Raw genomic sequence first — 25,866 nt, 5'->3', positions numbered from 1 at the left:
AACTATGGTTAGATTAGGTACTAAATTTTGAGAGTTTGGCCAACTGTAGGGAATCAATACATCTTCTAGAAGGTATAATTACAATAGGATGGAAGAACACATTTTGTCACATCTAGAAAATGTGAAAGTTCACAGAATCCAAATTTACATCTCAAAACTTTTGAATGAAGACTTCTATGTGACTTTGAAAGATTCTGACCTAAAAATCACTGCATAATCTCTGTAAGGACTATTATGGAAGATACTTTTGACAGAAATGCATAGCATGTAGCTTAAAACACCAGTTTCTTATAATTCAACAGAAAAAAAAAATCTATTTAACCAAATTTTCTTCTGAATCTCAAGTTACTGCTAGCTCTCCCAACCTTAGGTTCTATTTAATTCAAGTAACATAAAACTGCCGTATATTACAAGAAGATAGGAGTCTTTACTATGTGATTTTACCTTGAATTTGTTACCCACGCTGATGAAACTGAGTTTTCCAGCTTTTTGTTTGGGATCCTTGTTGTTGTTAGTGTTGGCTTCAAACAACTGTCGAACAAACTTGTCCTTGGATTCACATATAAGAGACTGAAGAGACATGTGCAAAGCATCATTGTTTTTTTCCACAAATTGCATCTGAAAAGACAACCCAAGAGATAAAAGCACATTTGTTTTACTGTCCAAGTTACTTCAGTCTAATTAGAAAACTAAAGGAAATATAGTTACATACTTAATTCAAAAATCAGCAAGAATACATGGGGTAAATATTAATACATTATTTCAAACAACTTTTCAGCTGGATACACAAAACTCCAATGCCAGAGAGAAAAGACATTCTTAAATTTGAAGGATGTTGTTGGAATTATGAAACCCAAAGAAAGGTTTGGTGCCTTTAAAGAGATCGGTTGTTTTTATGTTGACTTCCACTTCCAGCACTCAGCACATCATCATAACCTGGGAGTTCTGAGAAGCTTAATTCTTCACTGCTTGTAACATCACTTAAGATCTATTGTGAAATGGGAATTAATGTGCACACTTAAACCTACAGTTTGGAAAATGAAATGAAAACAGGTTATTTTAGAAGTAGTATGACTATTTATGAACACTTGATTTATTAAAACATATTGTCACTTCCAACAAACTTTATATATCTGGTTTATTTGAAGTGGATCACTAACTTAGAGAAGAACAATACATTACAGTGAAACTCAAGAAGTCAATGTATTAGTATCCAATTTCCCATTTACAAAATCCTCAATAGCTTTTGGTGCAACTTAATAGAGACTTTGATATTAATGAATAGAAGATGCCAAGACTGCTTTGAAGAAAATGCCAGATACCCCACAAAAGGGTGGGATTCTTCTTTGATAAGAATCAAAGGACTAACACAGGCCTCCAAAGTTTCCTTGGGCCATGAAGACACAAGAGAGGAATATGTATGCAGCCAAGTAAGTAATGCAAGTAGCGTCCTTCATACACGCTGAAGTTATACACTAACAAAGACCTTATGGATCTTCATTTTATCTTAAACTTTCATTTTTGAAAATTGATGGTCTAGATACTGGCTTCAGGTCTTACAATGTTTTTGTACAATAAGTAATAGTCAAAACAGCACAAGAATCTGGAATGTATTTTGAGGGTAGCAATTTCAGGTATTTTGTATTTTTACGCGAATGAGTCCATTGCCAGTAGAAACGGAAAACACAAAGTATGATGGGGACTGTGTACAAGGATAATCATGCTTCCAAAAAGGTACTCTTCACTAACAACACTTTTATATCACATAGTTTATTCTTGTCCCCAGGAAGTAAACACCTTTTGATGCAAAATTGGCAGTAGGCTGTGAATCAATATATTTAATACTGACGCCATTACCTATAGATTTGAAACAAACTTTTACACAAAACACATTTCATTAAAATGGGCTGTAACCTGAAAAGTTAAAAGAAACTGTCAATTCTGTCAAATGTGCAAAAAATTAGTTTCTAAGTTAAGACATATAAATGTTTGAACTTCTCTTTTGATCACAAGAAATTTTGCCATTTAAGCTATATGCACTGAAAAAATATAAATGTTCTACAAAACACAATAAACATAGTGTTCCATAGATAAAATTACCGTCTCGTAGCATACTGCTCCTGCGAAGTGTCGGATAATGAAGCCTTCATCATCTCTGATATTTCTGTGAATGGCCAATTTAGACTTTCTAGGAATCTGGAATTAAGAAGCTGAATTACAAAGAAGTATTGCAATGGAGACTAAGAAAAAGTTTATTCTTAGAACACCATCGTGATCTGCCAGGGGCACTAAGTGCTAAAATCATATTTCCTGTAAATAAAATTGTGCTGATCATTACCATTCCTGTCCAAACCATGATGTTCTAAAAACCTAATTTCAAACTCTTCCACACTCTTAAAATACATTGCATTCAAAATACAAGTCACCAGGATTGCTAACACCAGCCAGTTGATTTTGGTTGTGCCTTTAATCAACACTTTCTTTATCATAAATTTGACAGTTGATGAAAAACCTTGTTAAATGAATAGGATTAGACTGAAGCTCAAGATATGGCTTTAGATGGTATATCTTAACAGGCAAGCACCAGCTGACCATACACATACCACCAGAATGTTTCATTGCACACCAATTCAGGCGAGCGGGATTAAGTGGAAACTTAACACAAGGCAAATGGATGACAATTTTGGTAAATGGATTTTAAATGATGGTTTCCTTTGCTCACATTTTATCAGCATTTTTTTAAATTTCAACACATGGATATAAATTTCAACAATTTGCCTTAATCTTCCAGACAGTGCTGTATGTTAAAAAATAAGCAACAAAAAAATTTTCCTAGTATGATTCCTATATTCATCTCTGAAGTGCTAGCTAGACACTAGACATGAGTCAAATGTTCTCCAAAGCAAGAATTTTTTAAAAAGAACAACAAAATAACTCATCTGATATGAAACAATTTTAATTAAAATGTGTTTTTACTTCCTTTTCATGTTTCACATGTTAAAAAACTTCAAATGCAAGTCAAGAATATGGCTTTAGTTTCAGCAGGATATTAGAATTGCTTGAAGTCTTCAGTGACCTTTTCATCAAATCTAATCACCAAACTTGTCCTTAACAAAGAGGTACAGACTGTACAGACTGGGCAGTATGAGATTTCTTATGAAAGATTTTCATTACATTGAAGTGTTACTATCAACTGTTCCAAGAACTGTTTCATTAAAACAAGACAAACAACAAAAATAAACCTACCGAGAGTCTGAAATGGTCCTTGTGTTTTTGATGCACAGCTGAAGTAAAATGCTGGTCACTTGGTTGGGGAAGACGATTTTCTTCATCCAAAATATCCAGTACACCTACTAATTTTGCTTCAATCAAATCTGTTAATAAAAAACCCCCATATATTTATGGAAATTGAATATATCAACTTGTATCACTACTGAACATTACACACCGAAATGCTGCTGATCTGATTCTCTACAAAAGTACCTATGGAAAGCCATTAAACAAAATACAAGAAGTCATGGCAAATCAGTTCTGTAGATCTTAATAGGTATGTATAGGATATCCATCAAATCTAGAAGTTCTAAGCTTGTGGAACATGGGAGAAAAAGATCAGGAACCAATTGTTTGATTTTTACTCTTGATCTCAAGCTGAAATTAGTCATCCAAAAAGTGCCTAAGTCTTCTTACAGTATGATCCTAGGTCTAGCTTCAGTTGCTGGGGGAGATTTTTAAGCTTTTCATACACATTTTACCACATGTCAAAACTAAAAGGTTAATATTTCCATTTGGTAACATGACCCAGTGAGAAGTAGAAATTTGTTTTAGGAAAGGCAGACCAGCATTTAACATACAGTGGTGGTTTCACAACTTTTAACAACTGAATTGCCTTGACCTCTCACACACATATTCCAAAGCCCTTGAAAGCTGACACAGAAATTCATGGTCTTGAAAATATTAGACACAAACTCACAGTTTTGCAATTTTTTTTCCATTCTCTATGAAACTGCTCTTTTAAGAGGAATTTTTACTACAAACTTTTTCCTGTGGAAAGGATGAAACTGCTATGCTTGTACTGCAGAAATGTCTATGAACTCTAAAGAATGTGAATTGAATGAGGCTATATATAAAACCATATAATTGCTAGTGCTATGCATATTTCACCTCCTCTGCTTGAAGGTTTTTTCCCCATGACAGTAACGAAAAGCTTGACAATACAAGATGTACATACCTATACAGTCCTGATTATCTACATAACGAACTTCATTAACCCCCAGGCCTTCTTTCTGGTAAAGTTCTTGTTCCTAAAGTAATTGAAAAGAGAAAACACCACTCTTAATTTTTTTTTTAACTGAAAAAAAAAATCTAGGAAAACAAAATTTAAATCCAGGAAAAACATTTTTAAAAAATATAGCATGAATCAACACACATTTGAGAATTTTCTCACACAGCCTAATGTATTCCAACTTTAACACCTTAATGATAAGCCTGTTCAAGTCAATATTTTCATTAGGTATTAGCGACTATCCAATCTCTGGATAGCTCATTGCTGGTTTTCAAAAATCCACATTCTTTTCTGACACAACCAGATGTCACAAATTATGGAAACAGTGTATCAACTGATTTTTTTTTTTTAAACATAATGTGTATCTTATGAAAAGCAGTGCTACTTAAGGCATCTCTTCAGCAAAAAAACAAAAATTCCTGAAACAGTAAAAAACCAATTCCTAAATATAACATTAAATATATCATACCTCTTTCAGAATTCTTTCATTAAAAAATTGCTGCAGTTTTTCATTACAGTAGTTTATACAGAATTGTTCAAAACTGTTGTGTTCAAAGTACTCTGAAAGACAGAAGTTAAACTTTTATGATAAAACACTGTTCCAAGAGTTTAAATTAAATAGTAAATAAGAGAAGCTTCACAGTGCTAATATTTAAAGATGTGTTCAGATCCATAGCCATTTCTTTCAGCAAAATGAGATCTTTTACAGATTTCCAAGTTGTACACAAGCCATCTAAAAATACTGCAGCAGATGATATTTCTAAGATAAATGACAGACAGTTGGCAGCAAACCAAAGCAAGATGCTACCAGACAGTGAAATTGTACCAATACACCCTCATGCACCTATGATACAACAGGATGGCAGTAGATACCAAAGCTCTAAAGACCTGAGAACCAAAGGATGCTCCCCCAGACAACCTTGGCAGGACTAGAGCACATCACAAAACATGCCCTGTTTTGAATTTTAGTGAGTCAAAGAAGCAAAAAGCAAAAGCTTTACAAGAACCATCAACACCAAAAAGAAAACCCCTCCCACCCTTCATTACAGAATTTGTTATTGAATCTTTGGTGGAAAAAAGTGACAACTAGAAATTATTTTAGGTATACTTACCAAAACCAGCTATATCTAGAACTCCAATGAAGAAAGAAGAAGTTTCAAATGGAAAACACTGGTTTACCCTTTTCACTACATGATCAAACAGATGACTGTACACGGTTTTAGCCAAGGCATCGCGAGCATTGTTTGCTTGTTCCACTTTCAAGGGTACCCTAAAAAACAAGATACAGATCTTATTTTTCAGAATTCTTTACTGTGAAATGCTGAGATTAGACTCTAAACCTTAAAACAGCCTTTCCAATACCATAAATTAGGACCTAAGAAACCCTCCCTGATCTCTAGGCCAAGGCAGGAAACAACCTTGCCAAGTTAGACTATCTTAGCTGTAAAAAACAATAATATTTTGCTACCATCAGTAGAAGTGAGATTCAGATGCTTTCATAATTCTTTATTAAATAATTAGAAACTCTACTGACAGTGTCCATAGAAAGGTATTTAAACTATATACAACACCATCTACAAAAATATTTCAACTATTTACTTATGATTTGTTATGTTAGAATAAAGCCTAAAGTTCAGTTTTTGCTCTGACATCTTTTCTGCTCCTCACCCCATCACACCAGTGAGGAGGCTGAGGGTGAACAAGAAGCTGAGAGGGGACACAGCTGGGACAGCTGACCCCAACTAACCAAAGGGACATTCTGTATCATATGGCATCATGCTCAGCAATAAAAGCTGAAGGAAGAAGAGGGAAAGGAGAATGGTTCTATGAATTTAAAGTTTTGTCTTCCTAAGTAACCACAACACTTGATGAGGCCTGCTATCCTGGGGAGCTGAACACTGACCTTCCAACAGAAAGTAGAGAATGAATTCCTGGTTTTGCATTGCTTGCACATGTAGCTTTTGCTTTACCTTTTAAACTGCCTTTATCAACAACCCATGTGTTTCCTCATTTTTACCCCTCCCCTTTTCGCTTCCACTGGCAGGGAGTGAGTGGCTACAAAGGGCTGAGTTGCCAGCTGGAGTTAAACCACAACAACAGCTTATCCATATTGCATAATTTCCTTCACTTCCTAGAATTCATAAGCACTAAACTAACTAAGTAATAATTACTATTTTTTTTTTCATTTCTACAAAGATAATACTTCTGATGCAGAATCATGACAGTGATGGAGATAACTTTCTACTGTGACTGGTAAGCCATGGAACCAGAGTCTCCATTCCCAAAGGACACTTGCAGCTACATTACATTTGATAGTAATTAGCTTTAACACACAATCTTGTCTTCCACTAAGTATCTATCTTATCTTAAGGTAATGAGTACTGACAGAAATCTCAGCTTATAAATAGAAGGAAGGTACCTTTGCATTCTGTTCTGATACGTTTAAGAGATCAGAATACTAATTCCTGTCAGCTGCAGACCTATTACATAATACAATATATGAAAATCATTTATGTTTTTTACTTACTTTTTTAAACAACACGACAAATAGTTGTACTGCTAGAGCATGTATTTACAAAATGGTCCTAGTGTTCAAAATAGCAAATTCTGCCACTGTTAAGTGCAATTCTAAAGACTGCACAAACCCTTGCTGCTAAATTTCATAGTATGCAGCAGACATGCATGGAAAGAAAATGTAACCCTGCAAAGCATTTTGCACAACTGAAAGTTCAGAACCACTAAACAATGCTGAAAATGCCCTGAAACAGTAGATACACAAGAGCCCCATCACAGAACTGATGTTCAGAACAAGCAGCTTTCTTTTCATGAACTTGCTTTCCCTCAGCTCTTCCTTTCTTTGGTCTGCACAAAGACAAATGAATCTCTTTCTTTCTCTTGTTTCTTGCCTGAACAGGAAAAGATAAATTCTCCTTCCTCCATTTTACCTTCTTTCCCTCTCCTGAATTTATCAGCTACTTGAATGCAATGGAGAAAAAATTTGCCAAATTCTAAGTACTTTTGTAAGGCTGCAAAAAAACCCCTTGTTGGTCTTCATGCCAATTTCTTCACCAAGGTTTCCAATGATCTAAAGTTTAAGACCTAGGGGAAAGCACGGATGGGGTAGATTTAGTCTGTGGACAAAATCTCTCCATGCAAACTCCATGCAGTTCCCAAATATATTCCAGAACAAATTAATTAAAAACATGTATAATTTGCCCATGGTTGACAACAACTGAGGGAGAGAGCAGGTGAAGCGATATCCATCAGTTACTGTCATCCAATATGGTTACTGGTTCATAAATAAAGTAGCCTGGATTAAGTAACCCTACCTAATTAAATACTCCACATAATTAAAGAATATAAGCAGCATATTTGTAAGTTGAAAAAAGCTAAAGTTCAAAAAAGTTTTGAAAAAGTTTTTCCGATGGACACTTCAGTAGCATCACTAAAAAAAAATGCATTTTGGTAGAAAATGTACTGCAAAAGAAGCTGAAGGACTTGGAATGATGCAAGTTAATTTTTTTCACCTTGTAAAATAATTTAGTTTGTGATGATGGAGTCCTCTGTGAAAGTCTTCTAGGAAAAGAAGAAACTGAGCAAGAGAAAAGCACAGTAGCACATTTACAGTCTAAGAGAAGCACCAGATTTTGAATCCTAACACATTATTTCTCTCTGTAAATACACTTCACATGGATGGTAAAAACACCATCCAGCAAGGTAATTATTTTGGGGTTTTGGGAGACAAAGACAGATAGACGTAGCGCAGCTGTCAAGTCCCCCAGGCAATTCACTGCACATGATTATTTAATAAAATTCAGAGAGATTGCATTTAGCATCACCCTCCTACTGTTCCTTGTTGGCTCCACTGTGCCCAGCAGAACAAAGCTTTTGTTATACTCTGAGCACAGTGATTTCAGCTGAGCTATTTATTCACTGTGACCTATTAGGACTCACATGATCTACTTGCACACAAAAGGTCCCTAAGAAAGAGAGAGAAATGAGCAGCTCTTTGGGTTGCTGGAACAAAAAAAACCAATGCACTTGTCAAAACTCTAATACTGATAGCAGTCAAGTAGTTTCTAAACCACACTACCATAGAAAAATTGTGTCTATGTAACAAATATCTAAAATAGTCCAATCCACTTTTACATGCAGTAAGCCATGTGAGAAAGTGATATTGGTGTATTTATTAGAGTATGTCTGCTTTTAGATGCACAAGTTTATAAAATGCTAGCAAAAGAGGCTTAATGCAATAATCATTGAGATGTGTAAGGAGTCTGCTGAACTCATTTTTGACATCCCCAAAATAAAACACGGGAAAAATAAGATCTGCTGGCATAAAAACATAGCTCCTTGTGTTTGCAGACTTTTGAAACTGCACAGTGCTAATAACACTACAGGCTTATCAGGATAAATTTGCTGATCAGAAAATCTTTACAGTTTTAATCCAAAATAAACTCAAAACTGTAACAAAAATTAAGAAACCTTCCCTGACAGTGTGATTTGAGGAGTGATCAGACAGTGTGCCTCATAATGGTGGTAGCTTGGTATGTCCCACCAAACATTCTCAAAAGGAAAATATACAGACAAGCCTTATGTCTGTGTTACATGTACAAGAGCCAAAAGGAATCTGTTCTCAGAGGCTGAATCAGCAGTTCCCTGAGAGCATTTCCAGTGGGGTGCCATCTGAATCTGACATGGATACAATTCGTTCAAAGCCCTTCTGCTTCTGTTTAACACTTTCACTTAAAAGGAATGTGAAACTAAGGGTATTCTCAAAAAACGGGCTCTAATAATACTGAATTAAGAAAGTAGAAAATCTTGTAACAAGATTAGCATACAGGATTATTTTCAAAAAATTCATAATGTAAAAATCCACAAGATATATTTCAGTAAAGGAAAGTGGGTGGTAGTAAGCTGAAAAGAATTTAAAAATGCAAATGGAAGATGGAGAATAACCAGGTAAGCAGTAAGTCAACAGAGAAAGATCAGCAATTATTGTGCATCCCAACTTGAATTAAGTAAAAAATGTTATTGACTTTCAAAACCTGCAATGTTCATATTGCCATGAATTACTATGAGTGCCATCTGTACTGTACAATAAGAAATTTTTTACTCTAGTGTACTGATAAAGCTTCTCCTGGATGAATATATCAAAGATTTTGCTGTCAATTTAGACATGGTTTGGAAAAGAGCAAATAGTAAAAGCTCAGTCAATATTTTCCACTGGAGACACTTTTTCCTGCAAGACTGACATCTTCGTATACATTAAGCTTGTAATGAAGGGGAAAAAATTACTTATAACACGCCATATCATCTGATAAGGCAGCAAGATGACAACGACTCAAGTCCCCAATTTCTAGTAACTGCTGGGGGAGAGAAAGGAGGAATTTACATTGGGCAGGGAGAGAAGAACTTACTCTCAAGAAATGGACTTTTGAATACACAATTAAGAGGTTTAAATCTTGAGCTTTTAACTAAATGCAGAGTAACACATCACCCTCTCCTGCTCCCCCCCAACATTATTTACCATTTGTCACTGCATTAGAATTTTTTCCATAATAATAATTTCTGTAATAAATTTCCAAAGAAATTGCAAAGACAAAATATGCAAGGAAGTCAAATAAAAAATATGCAAGGTCGTCAATATCTATTAATACAGATATTGATGAGTTTCATATATTAAACATTTGGTGTAATGTGAATAAAGTATTTCCAATTCACTAAAACAATCAGATTGTTTCCATATGTTAATAAAAAGCACACCTGTATTCTTCCAAGGAGTGAATGTTCATTAGCTTCCTAATTAAAAGATTGATGCATTCAGGTGAACACTGAGAATTACTTTAATGTGCACAAAACTGCTTAGTCCAAGCTCAGTTTTTTATGTGAACTCCAGAAAATACTCAACATAGAAAACTAAATGTTAAAACACACAATTCAGTTGCAGGCATCCCTGACAGCTTGCATGCTAGGATCAATCTCAGCAAGAGAAAATTTGCGGTAGAAGCTAGAGGTTTTTCATAAATAAAAGGTAACTGCATTGTCATTTTCATAAAACTCAGTTTTGCAAGAGTTATAAATTTCATGCTTTTGAAATGTTATCACCAGAACCATATTTATACGGGCTCTTTGCCCTTAATTCATTTCCATGTACATACAGAAAGGAACCATTATCTTGCTTTTGTGCCTAAGAAGTTACCTGGATAACAGCTTCAGAAAAAAACAAAAAAAAAAAACAAACAACAACAACAACCAAAAAAAAAAAAAAACACCAAAAAAACCCAAAACAAACAAACAAAAAAAAAACATACTTTCTATCCATGTTTTTGTGAAACATTGTTTACAGTCAAGATTAAATGTGTGTTTACCAAAACCAGCAATTTCTGGATTACCATTTGCAGGGGTGTTTTTAAAGTTAAAGCTTGATTTCAGAAGAATTACATATGACAAACACAAGGACAGCAATCACTCAGACATTAAGAAGGGTGGCCATCCTGCCCTCTGATTTAAGCATCCCAGCCCTAATTATTACAGGGCAGCACTCACGGGAGCACTGCGCAGCCCTCAGGAGAAAGATTCGAGCATCTTCTGAAAGACTTCAGGCACCACATTGACATTCCTTGATAGTGTATCTAATAAATGATTTAGCATATCAAATTTGCCGTGCAGGCTGTGGATTTAACCGGCTGACTGCTATACTTTCTTTGGCCACACAGCGTACTCACTAACACATGAGAGATTTTATACAGCACAGGAGTTACTTATTCAAAGTGCTGTACGCCTGCTAGCCTTCAGCTAGTGTAAGTGTATAACTGTGCTTTCTTTACGACCAAGAGGGTGCACCTGTGCTCGGTGAGCCATTAAAAGAAGCGCTTTAGACAGCTGCGCTTGGTGCGAGCGCACCTCAGTTCCGCCCTGCAGCTGGTTAAGCGGAGCTGGGGCCCCTTGTGCCGGTGCGTGAGCAGGGGAGGCGCGGAGCCGGTCCCCGGCGGGGCAGCAGCGCCGGCGGCCCCTCACGGGCGGCGCCCGCCCCGCCCCGGCCCGTCCCTCCCGCCGGCGCCGCCACTCACTTGATGACCGTGCCCTTGGCGCCCCCTGCCGTGGTGAGCATGACGCGCGAGGTGAGGCTCCCGCGCAGGTCGTCCTCGTCCAGGCCCAGCAGGGCCGCGCAGCGCTCCAGCGCCGCCTGGCTCCGCGCGCGCGGCGTGCAGCCCCCTGCGGACACACAGCGTCAGCAGCAGCCCTCAGCGAGGCTCCGCTGCCTCTGCACAGCACCTCGGAGCAGTTCGGTGCCAAGAGACAGTTCACAGAACCCCGGGAACCCCCTCAAATCAAACACAAAAACAACATCTCGCCCAAAAACTATCCATGAAATTCCGTATTTCTAGAACGCTGTCCAGGCTGCTTGTAGGGAAGAACTATCCCAAAATGCAGAAGTGCTAACTCCTACAAACTAACTCTAGGGACTTAAAACTTTTGAACGTAGATGCTCCTGTAATCCTCCAGGCTCCCTTGCAATGCAGCAGAAGTGGCTGCTAGGGCAGGCTCCTGGCACTTGGATTTTTCAGATGAGGCTGTGTACATGTCCAGGTAAACAGCCAGAAGGCGCAGTCCTGCTGCTCTGCACCTGCCTCAGTGCCAGGGCTCAGCCAGCAGAGATCTCCAACTGGCACACCACCCACTTTAGTAAAATCTGGCACTTATTTACAAGTGTTTCCTGTTGCTTGCAGTAGAGCAGCAACAGAACTCTAGAGGGTCTTACCAGTCTCTCTCTGGTAAGAGACTGCCTGAAGCAGTTCAAACACACCCTGTATATAGACACACAAAGTGAGGGAAAAACAAAACACGTATTTGGAATTTAGAAGTTCAATACATTAATTTACATTTTAGAAGTTCCTTTACATTTTAGGAGATCTATAACTTGTTCCAGAAAAAAAGTGGGTCTGAATTTCAGTATTTAGAGGTCCTAAGTTCTCTGGTGACTTTTCCTTCTCTAAACCCTGACTTTCCTTACCATCTGTGGTTCCCACTCTTCTCATTCATTTCTTCCTCAAACTCACATTTGCACCTCTTTCACTGTTTAACCTGGTCAATGCCCACGTCACAACTCACAAAAGGCCAAACAGGGAAGTTCTCTGGGAATCTTACTGGTTTGAGCTACACAAGGCCACTACCCATCTCTACACCTGCATCTTCCCAGATTCATTCTCATTAATCATGTTCATTTCTGTCATCTTCATGAAGATGGCAACAGCATGAACTGAGACTGGGGAGGTTGTCATTTGATCTATAGAGTAGAGAGAGGAAAACAAAAACCAAAAACAAAACAACTCACCTCTATGCCAACCCTAAGCTACCCAATTTGAATTCAGCACTGGCCCTGATTTGATACGTGGGACTGGAGCCCACCCATGATCTCTTCTGAACAGAATGTTTTGTACAGTACTGTGCTGATTCTGTACTTGGGGTCAGGAGCTAGTGAACCTGTAAGGTTAGCACTCATTTAATTCATCATTCAGAACACCTTTTAAAATGTTCTTTGGTCTGCTCTTCCAAACAGCTGCACCAACAGCTATACATACTTGAAGTAGGACCAGGAGGAACCAATTTCACTCTGTCTTGCAACTCAAGCTAGACCTGCATACTTATGTTTTCTACTATAGTTGTGTATTTGTAGTACATCCAGACCCAGAGGAGTCAGCCCTTCAGGAATATATGGACAGCAGTTCTCAATTTAGAGAGGCTGATTTCAGTAGTAAGGTAATAAGGACAATTCCCAAATCATTAAATCTCCTTCATCAACCTTCATGCACATTCTGCAATTAAGTCCCAACTACACTTGTACTGCTTCATCTTGTGAGCAACGTCTTAAAATGAGGAAGTTATATTTACCTACGTTTTTGCTGTAACTTTTTTTTTTCATCTCTCAAAATACTAACATGATGTTATTTTTGGAAGCCAAAGGACATAATGCCTTTCCCTACAGATGGAGTTGCTAATGTCAAGATCTTTTTGTGATATTAGAGAGAAGTTGGACTTTAAAGCTGTCATTAAAATACAAAATGCCTCTTTTCTTTATATGAAACTTTTCACAGAATAGGTTCTTGAACAGTTTCAGTGCAACCCTATTTGCTTTCAGAGCATGGAAAGAAGTACAACTTTAAAACAAATAGATAAACTTGACTTCAAAATGGAGTGAATTAAAATGGAATTACCCATGAACACAAAGAAGCTTTCAAAAGCAGTAATTCACATGCAAAGGGAATGTCTCTAATCAAGAGGCATTTTCAGTATTTTTAGGAAAAACAATTTCTATTTTGATCTAACCTGAAGTACTCCCAGCTTCCTCAAAATCGATATTTCCAAGGTGAAGGACACCAGCCACTACTCTAAAAAGATCAAGTTTTTCTTCATCATCCAGTCCAATCTTTTTCATAGCTGTGCACATTCTGTTGAAATCTCCATGATCATCTAACAGTGGATCCTTCAAGGAACCTTCTTTAAGATACTATAAAACACAAAAAACCAAAAATTCTATGTAAGTGCTTTAAAGTAAATGTAAGCAAATATTTCCAGTCAAGGATAAGTCATATCAAAAAGCATACAAAAGCATGCCAAACTAAGTAGATCCAAGTTCTTCATACAATATAGGCCTTGCAAGAACCTTAATTTAAATTGTTGATACTTGGAAGCATGATCTTTAAACTTAAATTTCACAGCAAACTTTAAACTATCTTCAGAAAGCAGAAGCTAGAGAGAATGTGACTACTTAGGACAGGGAAATATGAGATAATGAGCAGGGGGAAGGAAGACTTTGGCTAAGGGAGCTATTGGAGCATTAAATACAAAGGAATCCTTCTAACCCCAAGCAGCTGAAAAAAGATAGAGGTCCTTGCAATAGGATGACAGAAGGACAGGAGTACAGGACAAATCAGAACCAGGAGCATTTTCCCTATTATAAACAGGCTTATTTAGAGGAATATACTAGTTAACTTCTTGGTGTAATTAAGAAACAGAAAAGTTGTTTGCAGTGGTCTATGGCTTAGAAGAATACTAACTATGTTCTGAAATACTAATTTAATATTTTGCTGATTTTTCAAATTTAAATACATTGAAAGCTATTTTAGCTATAAACCAGTTTAAATAGTAGAAAGTAACACATCTGCATGCAATCAAAAACTACATGAACATGCACAGACTGAGCTATGTCTTTACACTCATTTTTAAACGTTATCAATTAAAAAGAATAATTTACTAAATAAAAGCCTTGTTAATGTCAAATAAGCTAACATGATTTTTATCAAAACGAAACACCACATGCATCTGAAAAATTCACTTCACACAACATGTAGGCACATCAATAACATTAAACTACATGTTAATTATATAAAATGATCACCTCATCTTCCTGATAAGGAAAACACAAAAATAATTGAAGTATTAATTGACTATTCCAGCTACTTTTATTCAAAAAACAATCTTAATATTTTTAATAAAATGACAGCAAATACGAAACTTCCAATTTAAAAACCTGAACAAGACAATATATTTCCTGTCTAAACAGCTATACTAGGTTTAAATATAATTTAACTTTGATCCTTTGTTGAGCCTTCAAATGAATATGGCAGTTACATGTAAGTATTATGGTATTATATGTTCTGCTACTTCATGTCTTATATATATTTTCAGAACTATTCTATGAATATGTTTTAATTTAGACAAACACTTATTTCAAATCAAGTCTTCTCTTATTTCAAGTTCATCAGAGGACCAGTTTTATGACAACACCCACCTGTAAATCACATCAGTAACAGAAAATTGCACAGGTTCATCTTCCAGAAGAAAAAATAAGTGAATGTTGATACTCTATGTCTACTCACTACAATTCTTTGTGAAAGGCAAATTGGGTAAACTGAGGCAAAATTCCCCAATGCTAGCCTATATGCTTGTATCTACCAGCCTTCTGCCTCACAGTGATGTCAAATAAGTATTTTTGTATCTGATTTTCCATCATCCCTGATTAAAGAAAATAGCCTACATTTAACAACAGAAGTCAGGACTACATGCTGAGTGTTACAATAATACAACCACTAGAAATCCAGGGGCAGACTTGACAATGTTGACTTGAAGAAAGGAATTATCTATACAGTCTCTTGTAGTTCAGCACAAGCTCCAAGACCACGTTGTGAAAGAGATGGCATGACCACTTGGTGGAATGAGGCTCTTAAGCTATTTTTGTCAGATATATATGCAGCTTACCCTGCTACTGAATCACAAATATGGATTTGATTAATATTTGAAATACCTTCCAGCTACACAAATGCGAATTTCATACTTTGAGTAGATGAAAATTTTATTAGAGAACAGAGTAGAAGTTTCATTAAGTGTTTTAATAACTTCCAATTCATATATACTATTAATTCAGAACAAATTCTTTAGTATCCTCATGTGAACAGCTCAAAGGTGTAAGTGCTCAAATTCTGGTAATTCCAGTTCTAAAAAATGCAAACAGAGATGGAGCAAGGAGGTATAAAAATGTTTTGAAGCTTCAGACTTTCAACCAGGAAATTCCATGCTCTGCATAACTAGCAGTTAATAGCAAGGGGAAAACAAAAACCTTTAAAGTGCACTGAGGAGGAGAATGTAGTCATGGCTAGAAGTGTGGTTGCACTATTGATTTATAGAAAAGTTTGGAGCATCGTTTCAAAACTCCACGTAGTAAAAATGGCTCCAGAAAAAACATTGCTTTCGCCCTATTCCTACCAGTGGTTAAGATTTTTAAAAAGAAAATTACAAAAGTATAAGATTTTTGTTTTCCACAGAAGACAAGCTGCATCATTAAGTGTTATGTTATTATAAGAATGAAGACGAAACCATTTTATATACACTGTTCCATTTGGGATTTTATGATGCATGTTAAAATGCATTTCTAGCACTGAACTCCAAAGCAGAGTTCTCAATACAGCATCTTGGAGAGTACCCTCTTAGACCTATAAAGATGTGTAAAATGAACATTTCATTCCACACTATAAAATTGTAATCACTTTCAACTCTATCTCCATTATTTAACAATATAAACTAACTAAGATAAAAACTTACCTCAGGACTCTTGCGATTTTGCAAAATCTGCTTGTCTGTTTCTTTGTTAGCGAAGAATCTGGTACAGCCTCGATTTAAATACTGTAACAATAAAAAAAGTGGAAATGCATAGTTAAAGATAGAAGTAAGGAAAACATATGCTTTTATTTAAGGCTTGCCCTACATAGCTTGATTTAACCATTTGATACAAACAACATGAGAAGTGCTCATAATTCATTCCTTGAAAATATATTTATTTACATCTACAAAATTAAAGAACTGCAACAGTAGCAAACTTCTATTGAAAGTTTCTTGATTTTGACAACCAAAACACTTTTTGACACAATGAGATATTCATTAAGCTACACAATATTTTCTTACTTTTTGATTTTATTAAACCTATTCAAGGAGTCCAGGATTACAGAAAAGACAACCCAAATTAGGAACCAAAAAAATTCATTTTCTGGCATACGTAATATGAAACTACTAATTTTTCCTCACCAAATATTTCTATAGGTAGTAGGAGACATGGTGTATTAAAAAGTCTGAAGAAGATTTAAAGCTTACAGCATGGTCTAAGTGGAAGCCTTATTTTGAACCTGGCTTCTGATATCCACCTTATGTTGTATAGTAATCTCAGATTTACTGTTCAGTAAATCAGACTGAATTTAGATTTAAATAATTACTGTTGCTTTCTGAAAAATGGGATCACCAGCTTTTCCTTTCTGATTTGTTCATCTGAATGTAAGAACTCTGTCCAAAAGCTTGGACAGAGCCCTTTGTCTGAAGGAAGTGAACTGATTCTTTACTCTTTAATTGAACAAAGATGTTTTCTAAGAGGTGAACACAGACAATTCTACTGTCTGATTAAAATTTACATGCAAAATTGCAAAACCTCAAAATATTCTTCAAAGCATTTCTAACAGCAGAAGAAAACTTTTTAATATTAAAACCAAGTGACAACTGTTCAAAGCTAGCTTAGTGTTTAACAAAGTACAGAAGTTTTCTTTATCAGCCAATAAGAATGCAAATCACAGTGTATTTTAAACACAATATATCCCTGTTTTACAGCATTAGTAACACAATCCCAGAAACTGGGGATGGGAAGTGAAAAAGGTCATACTTTTCAAAAAGAGAGCGTGGAAACTTATCTGACAGGTTGAGAATGTGAACCAGCATGGTATTAAATGATAACCTACATAAAAGACATTTAATCACAAGATAATGGCTTTCATTTGAAAGCTAAAACCTTGAGTAAATTTATATATTAAATTAAGGAGAAATTATACTTTTAAAAGAACACAAATACACAGTTTCAGGTTATCATACAGTACATCTAAATACCATTGTACTTGGGGTTTGGTTTGTATGGTTTGCCTGTCCTTTGTTTTTCTGTGAAGTATAACACACTATTGTAACTTCAGCAACTCAAACATAAGGCAATTTCTCTTCTCTTCCTGAAATTGAGATGAGAAAAAAGTTCAGCTTCTCATCCCCATTTACTGTTCTCCAGGTACAGAATTACTCCAGAATTACTGTGCAGCTTTACTTTCACAGCCATGTGATTCAGTCCAAGGCACCAAGACCTACAAGGTTCAGCACAGGCTTTCCTCATGACCTTGAATTTCTGAAAACTTTTGCAGGGCAACCTAAAGCACAACTCCCAGGACTGCACGCTTTAATGTGGCTTGTGCTGGAGAATGGGTGTGTAAGAAACCTGCAGAACTGCAGGGTTATTTGCATAATCCTTGGCCAAGTAAATTCTCACTTCCCCAGGGAACCTGCAGGGGAAGGATGAACTAATACAGAGGTAATGGCCATCCATGCTGCTGCAATCCAGAGGACAGGTCAGGCAAGTGCAGCCAATGCAGTGCCTTGGTTTACATGCCCAGAGCAATGTGTCCCTATGCCATGATGGCCAAATGGATGGGGAGGAGATTCCAAGGGATCACTTAAGTCAAAGGGAAGCAAGTCCAAAGATTAAAGAGAAATAAGTTATCCTCTATCTTTTAAAAATATTTTGCTTCTTTGAAAATGAAAAAAAAAACCAAACCCCCCAAAAACCACAAAAAACAAAACAAAACAAAACAAAAACAAAAAAAAAAAACACAAAAAAACCAAACCAAACCACAGAAAAAAAAAACAACAAGCTAACAAACCAAAACCACCTTAAATTTGAGATGGTCCTATTTCTAACAAAGTGTACTTTAAAGAAACCAGGCTTGAGTCTTAGAACTCCAGCTGGCCCTAATTTGGACTTTGACTTGATAAGCCTATAAGGCTCAAGGCAAGGGTCACAATAGAGCCAATGCAATGTGACTTAAGGGATGAGCTTTTCTAAATAAGCAATTTTAGAGTTCGAGGTTTTTTATCTTTCTTGTAAAATTTAGTACTGATTGGAAAACACTGATCAATCATCCAATTTTGCCTTGTGTAATATCACAATCTATTATCAAAAGCTTGAAAGATGGCATTTCTATGAACTCTGAAACAGATATGCAGTCAACAAAATGTGGTAAAAAAAAGCGACACAAGTATGCTTAGTCAGAACCATTTCATGATGAAAACTGAAGTAGCAAATGAGAACAAAGAACACAAAAATCATCTTGACAAAAGAAATGCAAATTTAGGAGGAAAATTATCTTTTACAATTTTGTTTTCCTAAAAATCTGCCATAAAATGGACCTTGATGAAAATTTAGTGCAATACGGGTAATAAACTTTAAGAATATTTAAATTCATTTACAAGCTTACAAAGATGAAAAATATCCTAAGGTTTTGTTTGTTTGGTTTTTAATTAAAGATAATCTACTTCAAGAGACAGAAAAAAGCTGCATTTAAGTTTTGTAATTTAACATGCAGAGTGGACCTTTCACATGCAAGAAACTCAGAATTCAAATACTAACTTATGGTAAAGCAATAAAATCCTTAATGGAAACTAAAGTGCCAGCTATAGTCTTAATAAAAGTCAAAAAAAGGTCACAGTATGATAAGCCTGGTGTGACTACAGACTCTTTATACATGAAATATGCAAGATAATGTCCTCTGTAAAAGAACTCAGGCTGTTAAGTACTATCCTGCATCAGCCTGATTTTAAGAAGGTTTTAACTCTGAGCCTGACATCTACAACGTTGGGTTCTCTCATGAGCAGAATTCTTGATTTTCAAAAAAATCCCCAAGGTGGGTAAGCAGCATATTCTAGAAAAAAATCTATAAACTTCAAGAAATAAATTTTAATGGAAAGGTGACTGCACAATAAAAACACGTACTTGAAAATCTATTCAACATTTTAGCTTTAAATCATACAAGAGAATACTGCATGGAGTAACTGCAGAGTAAAAAAGAAAGTTTTGAAAACTAGCTCCACATTTTACAAATATAAATGGTGTTGGGTGCTCTTAAGTATTGTGTTTGTTGAGTGTTTCAAAAGAAAATTTTTCCTTCTAGGGAATGGAAGCAGTTCTTTCCTAATAAGCATCAGAAAAAGTTTCCATCACACAGATGAGTACAGATAGAAAAAATATAAAAAGATACAAACTAAATATTTAAAGAAATAAGGTCTATGAATGCCTAGAGAATGCCTTGAGAAAGTAAGGAAACTTGTCCTAGAATACTGTCATGGCTTTTAGAGAGCAAGATCACCTTGATACCACAGTACAAATGTACAGTGCACACAATGTGGAAGTGCAGCTCTGTGCCCATTTCCTGGCTCATCCATAAGGAGAGACTGACTTGGCCAAGCCAAGGGGCAGCAGTCGCCTGCTTGGTGAGCAGGGCACCCCCACCTTCCCCAAAGAGAGTGCACTGATTCAGGTCTCACCTTTTGCTTTGCACAAAACTGGCAGGACATTTGTATATTTAAAGCTTCTAGCCCTCTGCTGAATTTTGATGGAACTGAGTACAAAAGGGAAAGCAACCTATAAGCACAGTCCAAGTTTTATTTAGAACAAGTAGGAAGATCAACCAACAAAGAAAACAGTACAATAACTTAATTCTTTGTTTGCAGTGCTTCTCATCTCATTTAAGATCAAGGAAGTCTAAAGAGATGACAGTCATTTAACTTATGTCCTTGTAATTCCATATTGTTGTATTACAAAACCCTTCAAAACCCAAGAGATTTGGTCTGTGTATTTCAAGAATACACAAAATTCCGCTTCCATAATGTTCCAAGCCAAATATAAGGCAAGAAATGGTAGAGATGGAAACAAATGACAGAACACAAGGAAAGAACTGACTGGTATTTACCAGGAGATTTGATTTGCACTAAAGAAATTCACACTTTACATCTCTAGAAGAGCCCATAACAACATTACTAACAGCTGGGTATGCAATAGTACATTTTCTGGAAAATTTTAAGACAGAGAAAAAGTATAGGAATTCTTCCAGTAAAGAAAAATGTCAGGTAGCTTTATTCCAAGATCAAATAGATTTAACAAAAAGAAAATCTGTTTTTTTAATTATAATGAGTCTGTCAGAGATAAGAAATAGAGATTTTAATATGATCTATATGAAAAATCCACATATGACGATATGACAAACTTTACAAATGCTGACTCTGCTACTCACCCTAAAGTTGTCAGGAGAGCTTAAATATAGCTTTTCCCTAATGTCTTCTGGAGCACCAGCACAAAGCCTGTAAAAGATATGATAATTCCTCTCTTCTTTGCCTTGCACACAGATCCTAGATTTCTCCAGAAGGTAGTGTGACACAAATCCACCAACCACCGAGTTCTAGGAAGAAGAAATATTTTTCTGATTATATGACTATTTATAGCATTATTTAAGATTCAGGTTTTCAATTTACTTTTGCCTGATCATGACTTGCTCAATAGAAACTGCTCCAAAAAAGATTAAAAGCTATCTATACCTAATACATATTAAGCCTGGCGAAAAAAAACCATTGCCTTTACCATTACTTCTCTCCCCAGCTCATGTATTGTATATACATACACTCTTCTTAAAAGAAAGGTCTTCTTCACCCCAAAAAGCAGAAATCCATAGCAGAACCTCAGGAGTTACTGCAAAGAGCATTGCTACAGCCATCCTTACACTTTCTGTATGACAGTGCTATTACAGCCTTCTTTAGCTGCATTTCACTGAGATTCATGTAAAATAAAAGGGTTCAAATTATAGAGTACATATTTGGACAACATCTTAGGCAAATTAATTATGACACAACATTTTATTTCCAACATTGCACTTCTTTATTGAGAAGGAATTCTGACACAGATTTTTGAGAGCTATTTCTTATCTGGCCTATGATAAAATTCCCCGTGCCTAGAGAAATCTAAATTGCAAGGAAATTCCTGAACTTAATGGCCATTACAGGAACTAAGAAGGATTAACTGACTGACAAATTTGATTGCAGTTATGCAGTTGTTCTCTTATTCAGGAGGTCTCAGTCTGTACTCATGTCACTTTGAGAAACCGGACCTAAAAAGGTGACCATAAAGTGAGAAGTGATGCCTTGTAAAAAAGGGGCCCAAGTAAACACACTGATCTTGCAGTGGTAAGCTGAAACAAGCTTTGAAGCAGTTTCTGAAGATACTCAGAGGGCTATTTGCTTCAGCTGAACTAATTCAGCTGAAACACCATGTAAGTGTTGATGGGTAGTCCCTCTCCCCAGAAAGAAATTTGGTTATTTACTAGGTAAGCTATTAACAAAAGCTCTGAAGTTAAATTACAAGCCAAGTGATGAAAACTTAGGAAAAGAATGCAAGCTCAAGACGAAACAAATGAGCTTTAAGTCTGCAGAAAAAGAAACAAATTGTTGCAGTTTGTCTGTCCTCAGTCAAAAAGACGAGGAAGCATGTATGTAATCTCCAGAGAACATCCACAGGAGTCTTCAACTTGGACATACTGACCAACCATACAGCCATCCTTAACTTTGGAATGTGTGTATACATATCCCACCCAAACAAAACTACACCTGAACAAAGAAAATTTTTCTTAAGATACACAGTTGAATAGTACTTTTATCAAAAAACCAATTCCTTGACTTCTGTCATACACAGATTACGATGTAAGGTCCCAAAATTTCATACAAATACATAAAAAAGTTTGAAGTCAAAATACATTTATGTCTAATACATAACTTACACTTAGTTGATCATTGAAGGAATGGATGGATACCTAACAGCAAGTGAGTTAGTCTTCATATGAGAAGACTCACATATGCAATGAAGGGACCCATTTTTAATCTTTTGTTGGTGGAAGCAATTTTCCTACTGAGTTGCCACTGCTTTCCAGTAAGGAGACAGTACAGTGTGGCGCTGGTTTTTCTTTCAAGGTGACACAATTCGAATCAAATCTGTAAAGCAGGACAGTGGCTATTTGCTGCAAGACTAGTAAGTCTGTTCAGCCTCCTGCCAGTCTAGCATTTCCATTATATGGCAAAAAAAACCATCACTGGTTATCTGTGACAAAATTCCAGTACCTTTTCATTGAAGTGAATTTCAACAAATTTCCCAAAACGACTGCTGTTGTTGTTTCGAACAGTCTTTGCATTTCCAAAAGCTTCTAATAGGGGATTTGCTGTTTAAAAAAATTAATTTTTGTAGTGTTAAAATTCAATCAGGAAACTACCAAAAAGAAAGAGAGAACAAATACAATTAACTGGGGAACTTATTTGGAATAAGGTTGGAAAATCAAAGGAAAAATATTACCTATTAAGAATAATATATTTTGCAAATTATACTGGATATATTGTGGTGGAACATAAAATTAAGTACTTAAGTGTCTTGTAACAGTGCAATGTACTTGAATCAATACTGCAAGAAATTGAGAGACAAATAAATACCAAAAGTTATTCAGTGATGTTCTTCGATAGGAAGTAGGTAAATAACTGATACACAAACTACATGAGACAGCACAGAATTTGATGCTTCCCAATTATTTATTATTCATGAAATCTAAACTGCCCACTTATTCCACAGACAGAAATGCCACTTAAATGTCATGCATGCAATGTATTAGATTGACTTGGAAATTAATAAATATCATATTAGAAAAGTCTGTAGATTTCAAAAACCACTTAACACTGTCCTTTCAAATTAGGTCAATTAAGTGCCTGACTGATTTTATTTTTTACTGGCTGCTGCTTTTCAGCATGTTAAAGCCCATACAGAAAGAGTGGCAGCAAACAATCTAATTCTCATATCCATATATATACATACACACTCCTACAAATGTCATGCACAGTCAAACAGTTTGAAACTGCTTATTAATTATGAAATAGAAGGCCTCTGAAAGACTGCTCTTTAGTAGCTTTGAAGATCAAAGAAAAATAGTTTACTAAATCACATTAGCAATAAACCACTAAAAATATCAGCAAGATATTTTAAGGCTTCTAGCTAAAAAAAAGCACTGGAAACTAAGTGAGTGGAAACTCAGATTTAAAATCCACTGACAACCATTTAAATATCTGCTCCTACAAAAATTAAAGAATGAAGGAATGACATCAATGCTTGGATAAAATGTGGGTGATAATGCATCATGTAATAGGACATGAGAATTAACCTTTTTTTGTTTGGCTGTATTTTCATTTTTTTAACAATTAAAGTTCATAAAAATGCAAATCTGACTTCTTTCAAGATCTTTGATAACTATTCAGGCATTTTATGTAATATGGAGTTTTAAAGAAAGGATTATGAACAAAACCAAATTGCACAAAGTCTTTCAGCTAGGCTGAAGGTTCCTCTAGTAATACATATGCCACAAGCATATTCATTAAAATCATGCCTAAAAACCTTCAGAATTCATGCATCAGATGCTGTTCTAAATTAAAAAGCCCAAACTCTTTGAGGAATACCTACAAGTACCAATTAATTTGCATCAGGCATTATACAACTCTTGCCCACTTTCTGAGTTCCTTTAGTACACAGTGGATTTCACTAAGGAACTGGTTTAAGCAGACCTACAGCAACAAGAGATTAAAGCCTCAAGTACTTCTCTTGAATAAGTGGTTCAAATTTGAAAGCAGGAAAATTTAAAGTAAAAGTAAATTATTTTTTTAAGAAAAAGACACAGAGTCAAGAAATTTCAAAATAAATTTATGCTATGCTATAGAGGACTAAAACTGATGTATGAGGAATTATTAGGTTGGCTGAAGGTTGTTTGTTCTTCAGGTATTTCTGTTTTCTCAAAAAGCTATTTTCTGTTCAATTAGGAAGTACATGCAACATTCAAGAGGCTCAATGAGAAGGATCAACACAGTGTTTCTTTACCTTGTTTGGAGTTACTGTAAAGACAGATACAGTCAAAGGGCTGTTCTGAATTATGTGATTTCTGACAAAAACTATTATAACAGAAATACGATCCAGAATCATAATTTAAAAGAACTTCCCTACTCTATTTGACTTTGAGAACTTGATAATGAGGAGGAGGAATTATATTTTCCTGGTACTAACAGATAGTAATGAAAAAACAATCTTGTCCTTGCAGATTCTAAGCAGTTGAAAATTCCATTTTGGGTACCACCTTAAGTACATTATATGTGTAAAGCTCAATGCAAGCACACACATAAACATTTTCTAGATAAATGACAGCATGGTACTATAATAAATAAAGTGAATTACAAATAAAAAATGTTTCAAAACCTAGGATCAAGATCAACTACCTATAAATTATGCTCTAGAAAGTCTGATAGCATTTCTATGCTACTTTTATTCGCTTGCTGTTGAGTCACATTTCTGAAAAAAAAAATAATGTTGGAACCTTTAGTTAAATGAAAGAAACTTCAATACCTTCTACAATTCTATCATCAATATCTTGGCCACTGCCATAGGATTCTGTCAAATACCTGTAAAGTAAGATTAAAAAAATCAGTATCATTCATCTCATGTCAGGTTTCCTCACTTAAGCAGGGTTTAACATGGCTGTGCACAAATACTAACTAATTACTATATGAAAGGCATTCTGATTTTAAGTTTCAAATACCTATGCACTTTGAAATAAACTTTAACTTTACTTTAAACTTTTAACTTTTCTTTTTTGTTAAAACAAAAATATTCTTGCACACTTCCAATTTTTTTCAATACTCCAAGGCCTGCTAGAAATTTCTTTTCAACATACATATGGAAAGTACAGTTTAATAGAAATATAATCAAACTATTACTGTATTATCTGTATTTATTAATAATCTTATTAAATACATTAGGTTTCATGTCTATCTCCTGAATTTAAGACTGTTGCCATCCATACTGTTTCTGTATTCATAACTATCAGTGTTAATAAAAATGCACATGGAGATGGTAAGGATAAGGAATTACAAGTGTACAATTAAGGCAGGATTCAATTTAGCAATTGAAGCAAGAATTAGAAACTAGAACCACAATCTACTTGCTCCAAAGTCCCAGTCTTTTTTAATTTTTTTTTTCCCGGCTCACAGGGCATGCTTTCTGGAAATTCACAAGTGAATCTGGGACAAGTTAAAAACAGCTCTTGAAAATGGGGCTCTCCAAAAAATTTTAGAAGTACTAAAGGAGCTGTACTAGCACCTTTTAC

The 25,866-nt window shown here is 35.6% G+C and overlaps 1 protein-coding gene across 6 annotated transcripts in view; it reads right to left on the bottom strand.

Moving 5' to 3' along the window:
• Positions 1-25,866, bottom strand: part of MYO6 (myosin VI) — a 103,738-nt gene that overhangs the window by 33,146 nt on the left and 44,726 nt on the right. For all 6 annotated transcript variants that reach the window (XR_013181258.1, XR_013181259.1, XM_077174844.1 and 3 more), the window contains exons 7-18: positions 25,107-25,162; positions 22,799-22,896; positions 20,929-21,093; positions 16,385-16,465; positions 13,613-13,793; positions 11,356-11,500; positions 5,395-5,552; positions 4,752-4,843; positions 4,229-4,301; positions 3,247-3,374; positions 2,101-2,196; positions 445-618 (exon numbers count right to left, since the gene is read on the bottom strand). Coding sequence is in view for 4 of the 6 variants with exons in the window: in XM_077174844.1 (XP_077030959.1) it covers positions 445-618; positions 2,101-2,196; positions 3,247-3,374; positions 4,229-4,301; positions 4,752-4,843; positions 5,395-5,552; positions 11,356-11,500; positions 13,613-13,793; positions 16,385-16,465; positions 20,929-21,093; positions 22,799-22,896; positions 25,107-25,162 (1,447 nt within the window). In the remaining 2 variants the exon portion in view is untranslated. The remainder of the gene's footprint in view (positions 1-444; positions 619-2,100; positions 2,197-3,246; positions 3,375-4,228; positions 4,302-4,751; positions 4,844-5,394; positions 5,553-11,355; positions 11,501-13,612; positions 13,794-16,384; positions 16,466-20,928; positions 21,094-22,798; positions 22,897-25,106; positions 25,163-25,866) is intronic.

Source organism: Agelaius phoeniceus, chromosome 3 (genome assembly GCF_051311805.1).
Source record: "Agelaius phoeniceus isolate bAgePho1 chromosome 3, bAgePho1.hap1, whole genome shotgun sequence".
In the NCBI taxonomy this organism is placed as follows: Eukaryota; Metazoa; Chordata; class Aves; order Passeriformes; family Icteridae; genus Agelaius; species Agelaius phoeniceus.
The sequence above is the reverse complement of the archived record's forward strand: the minus strand, read 5'-3'. Positions and strand labels throughout refer to the sequence as shown.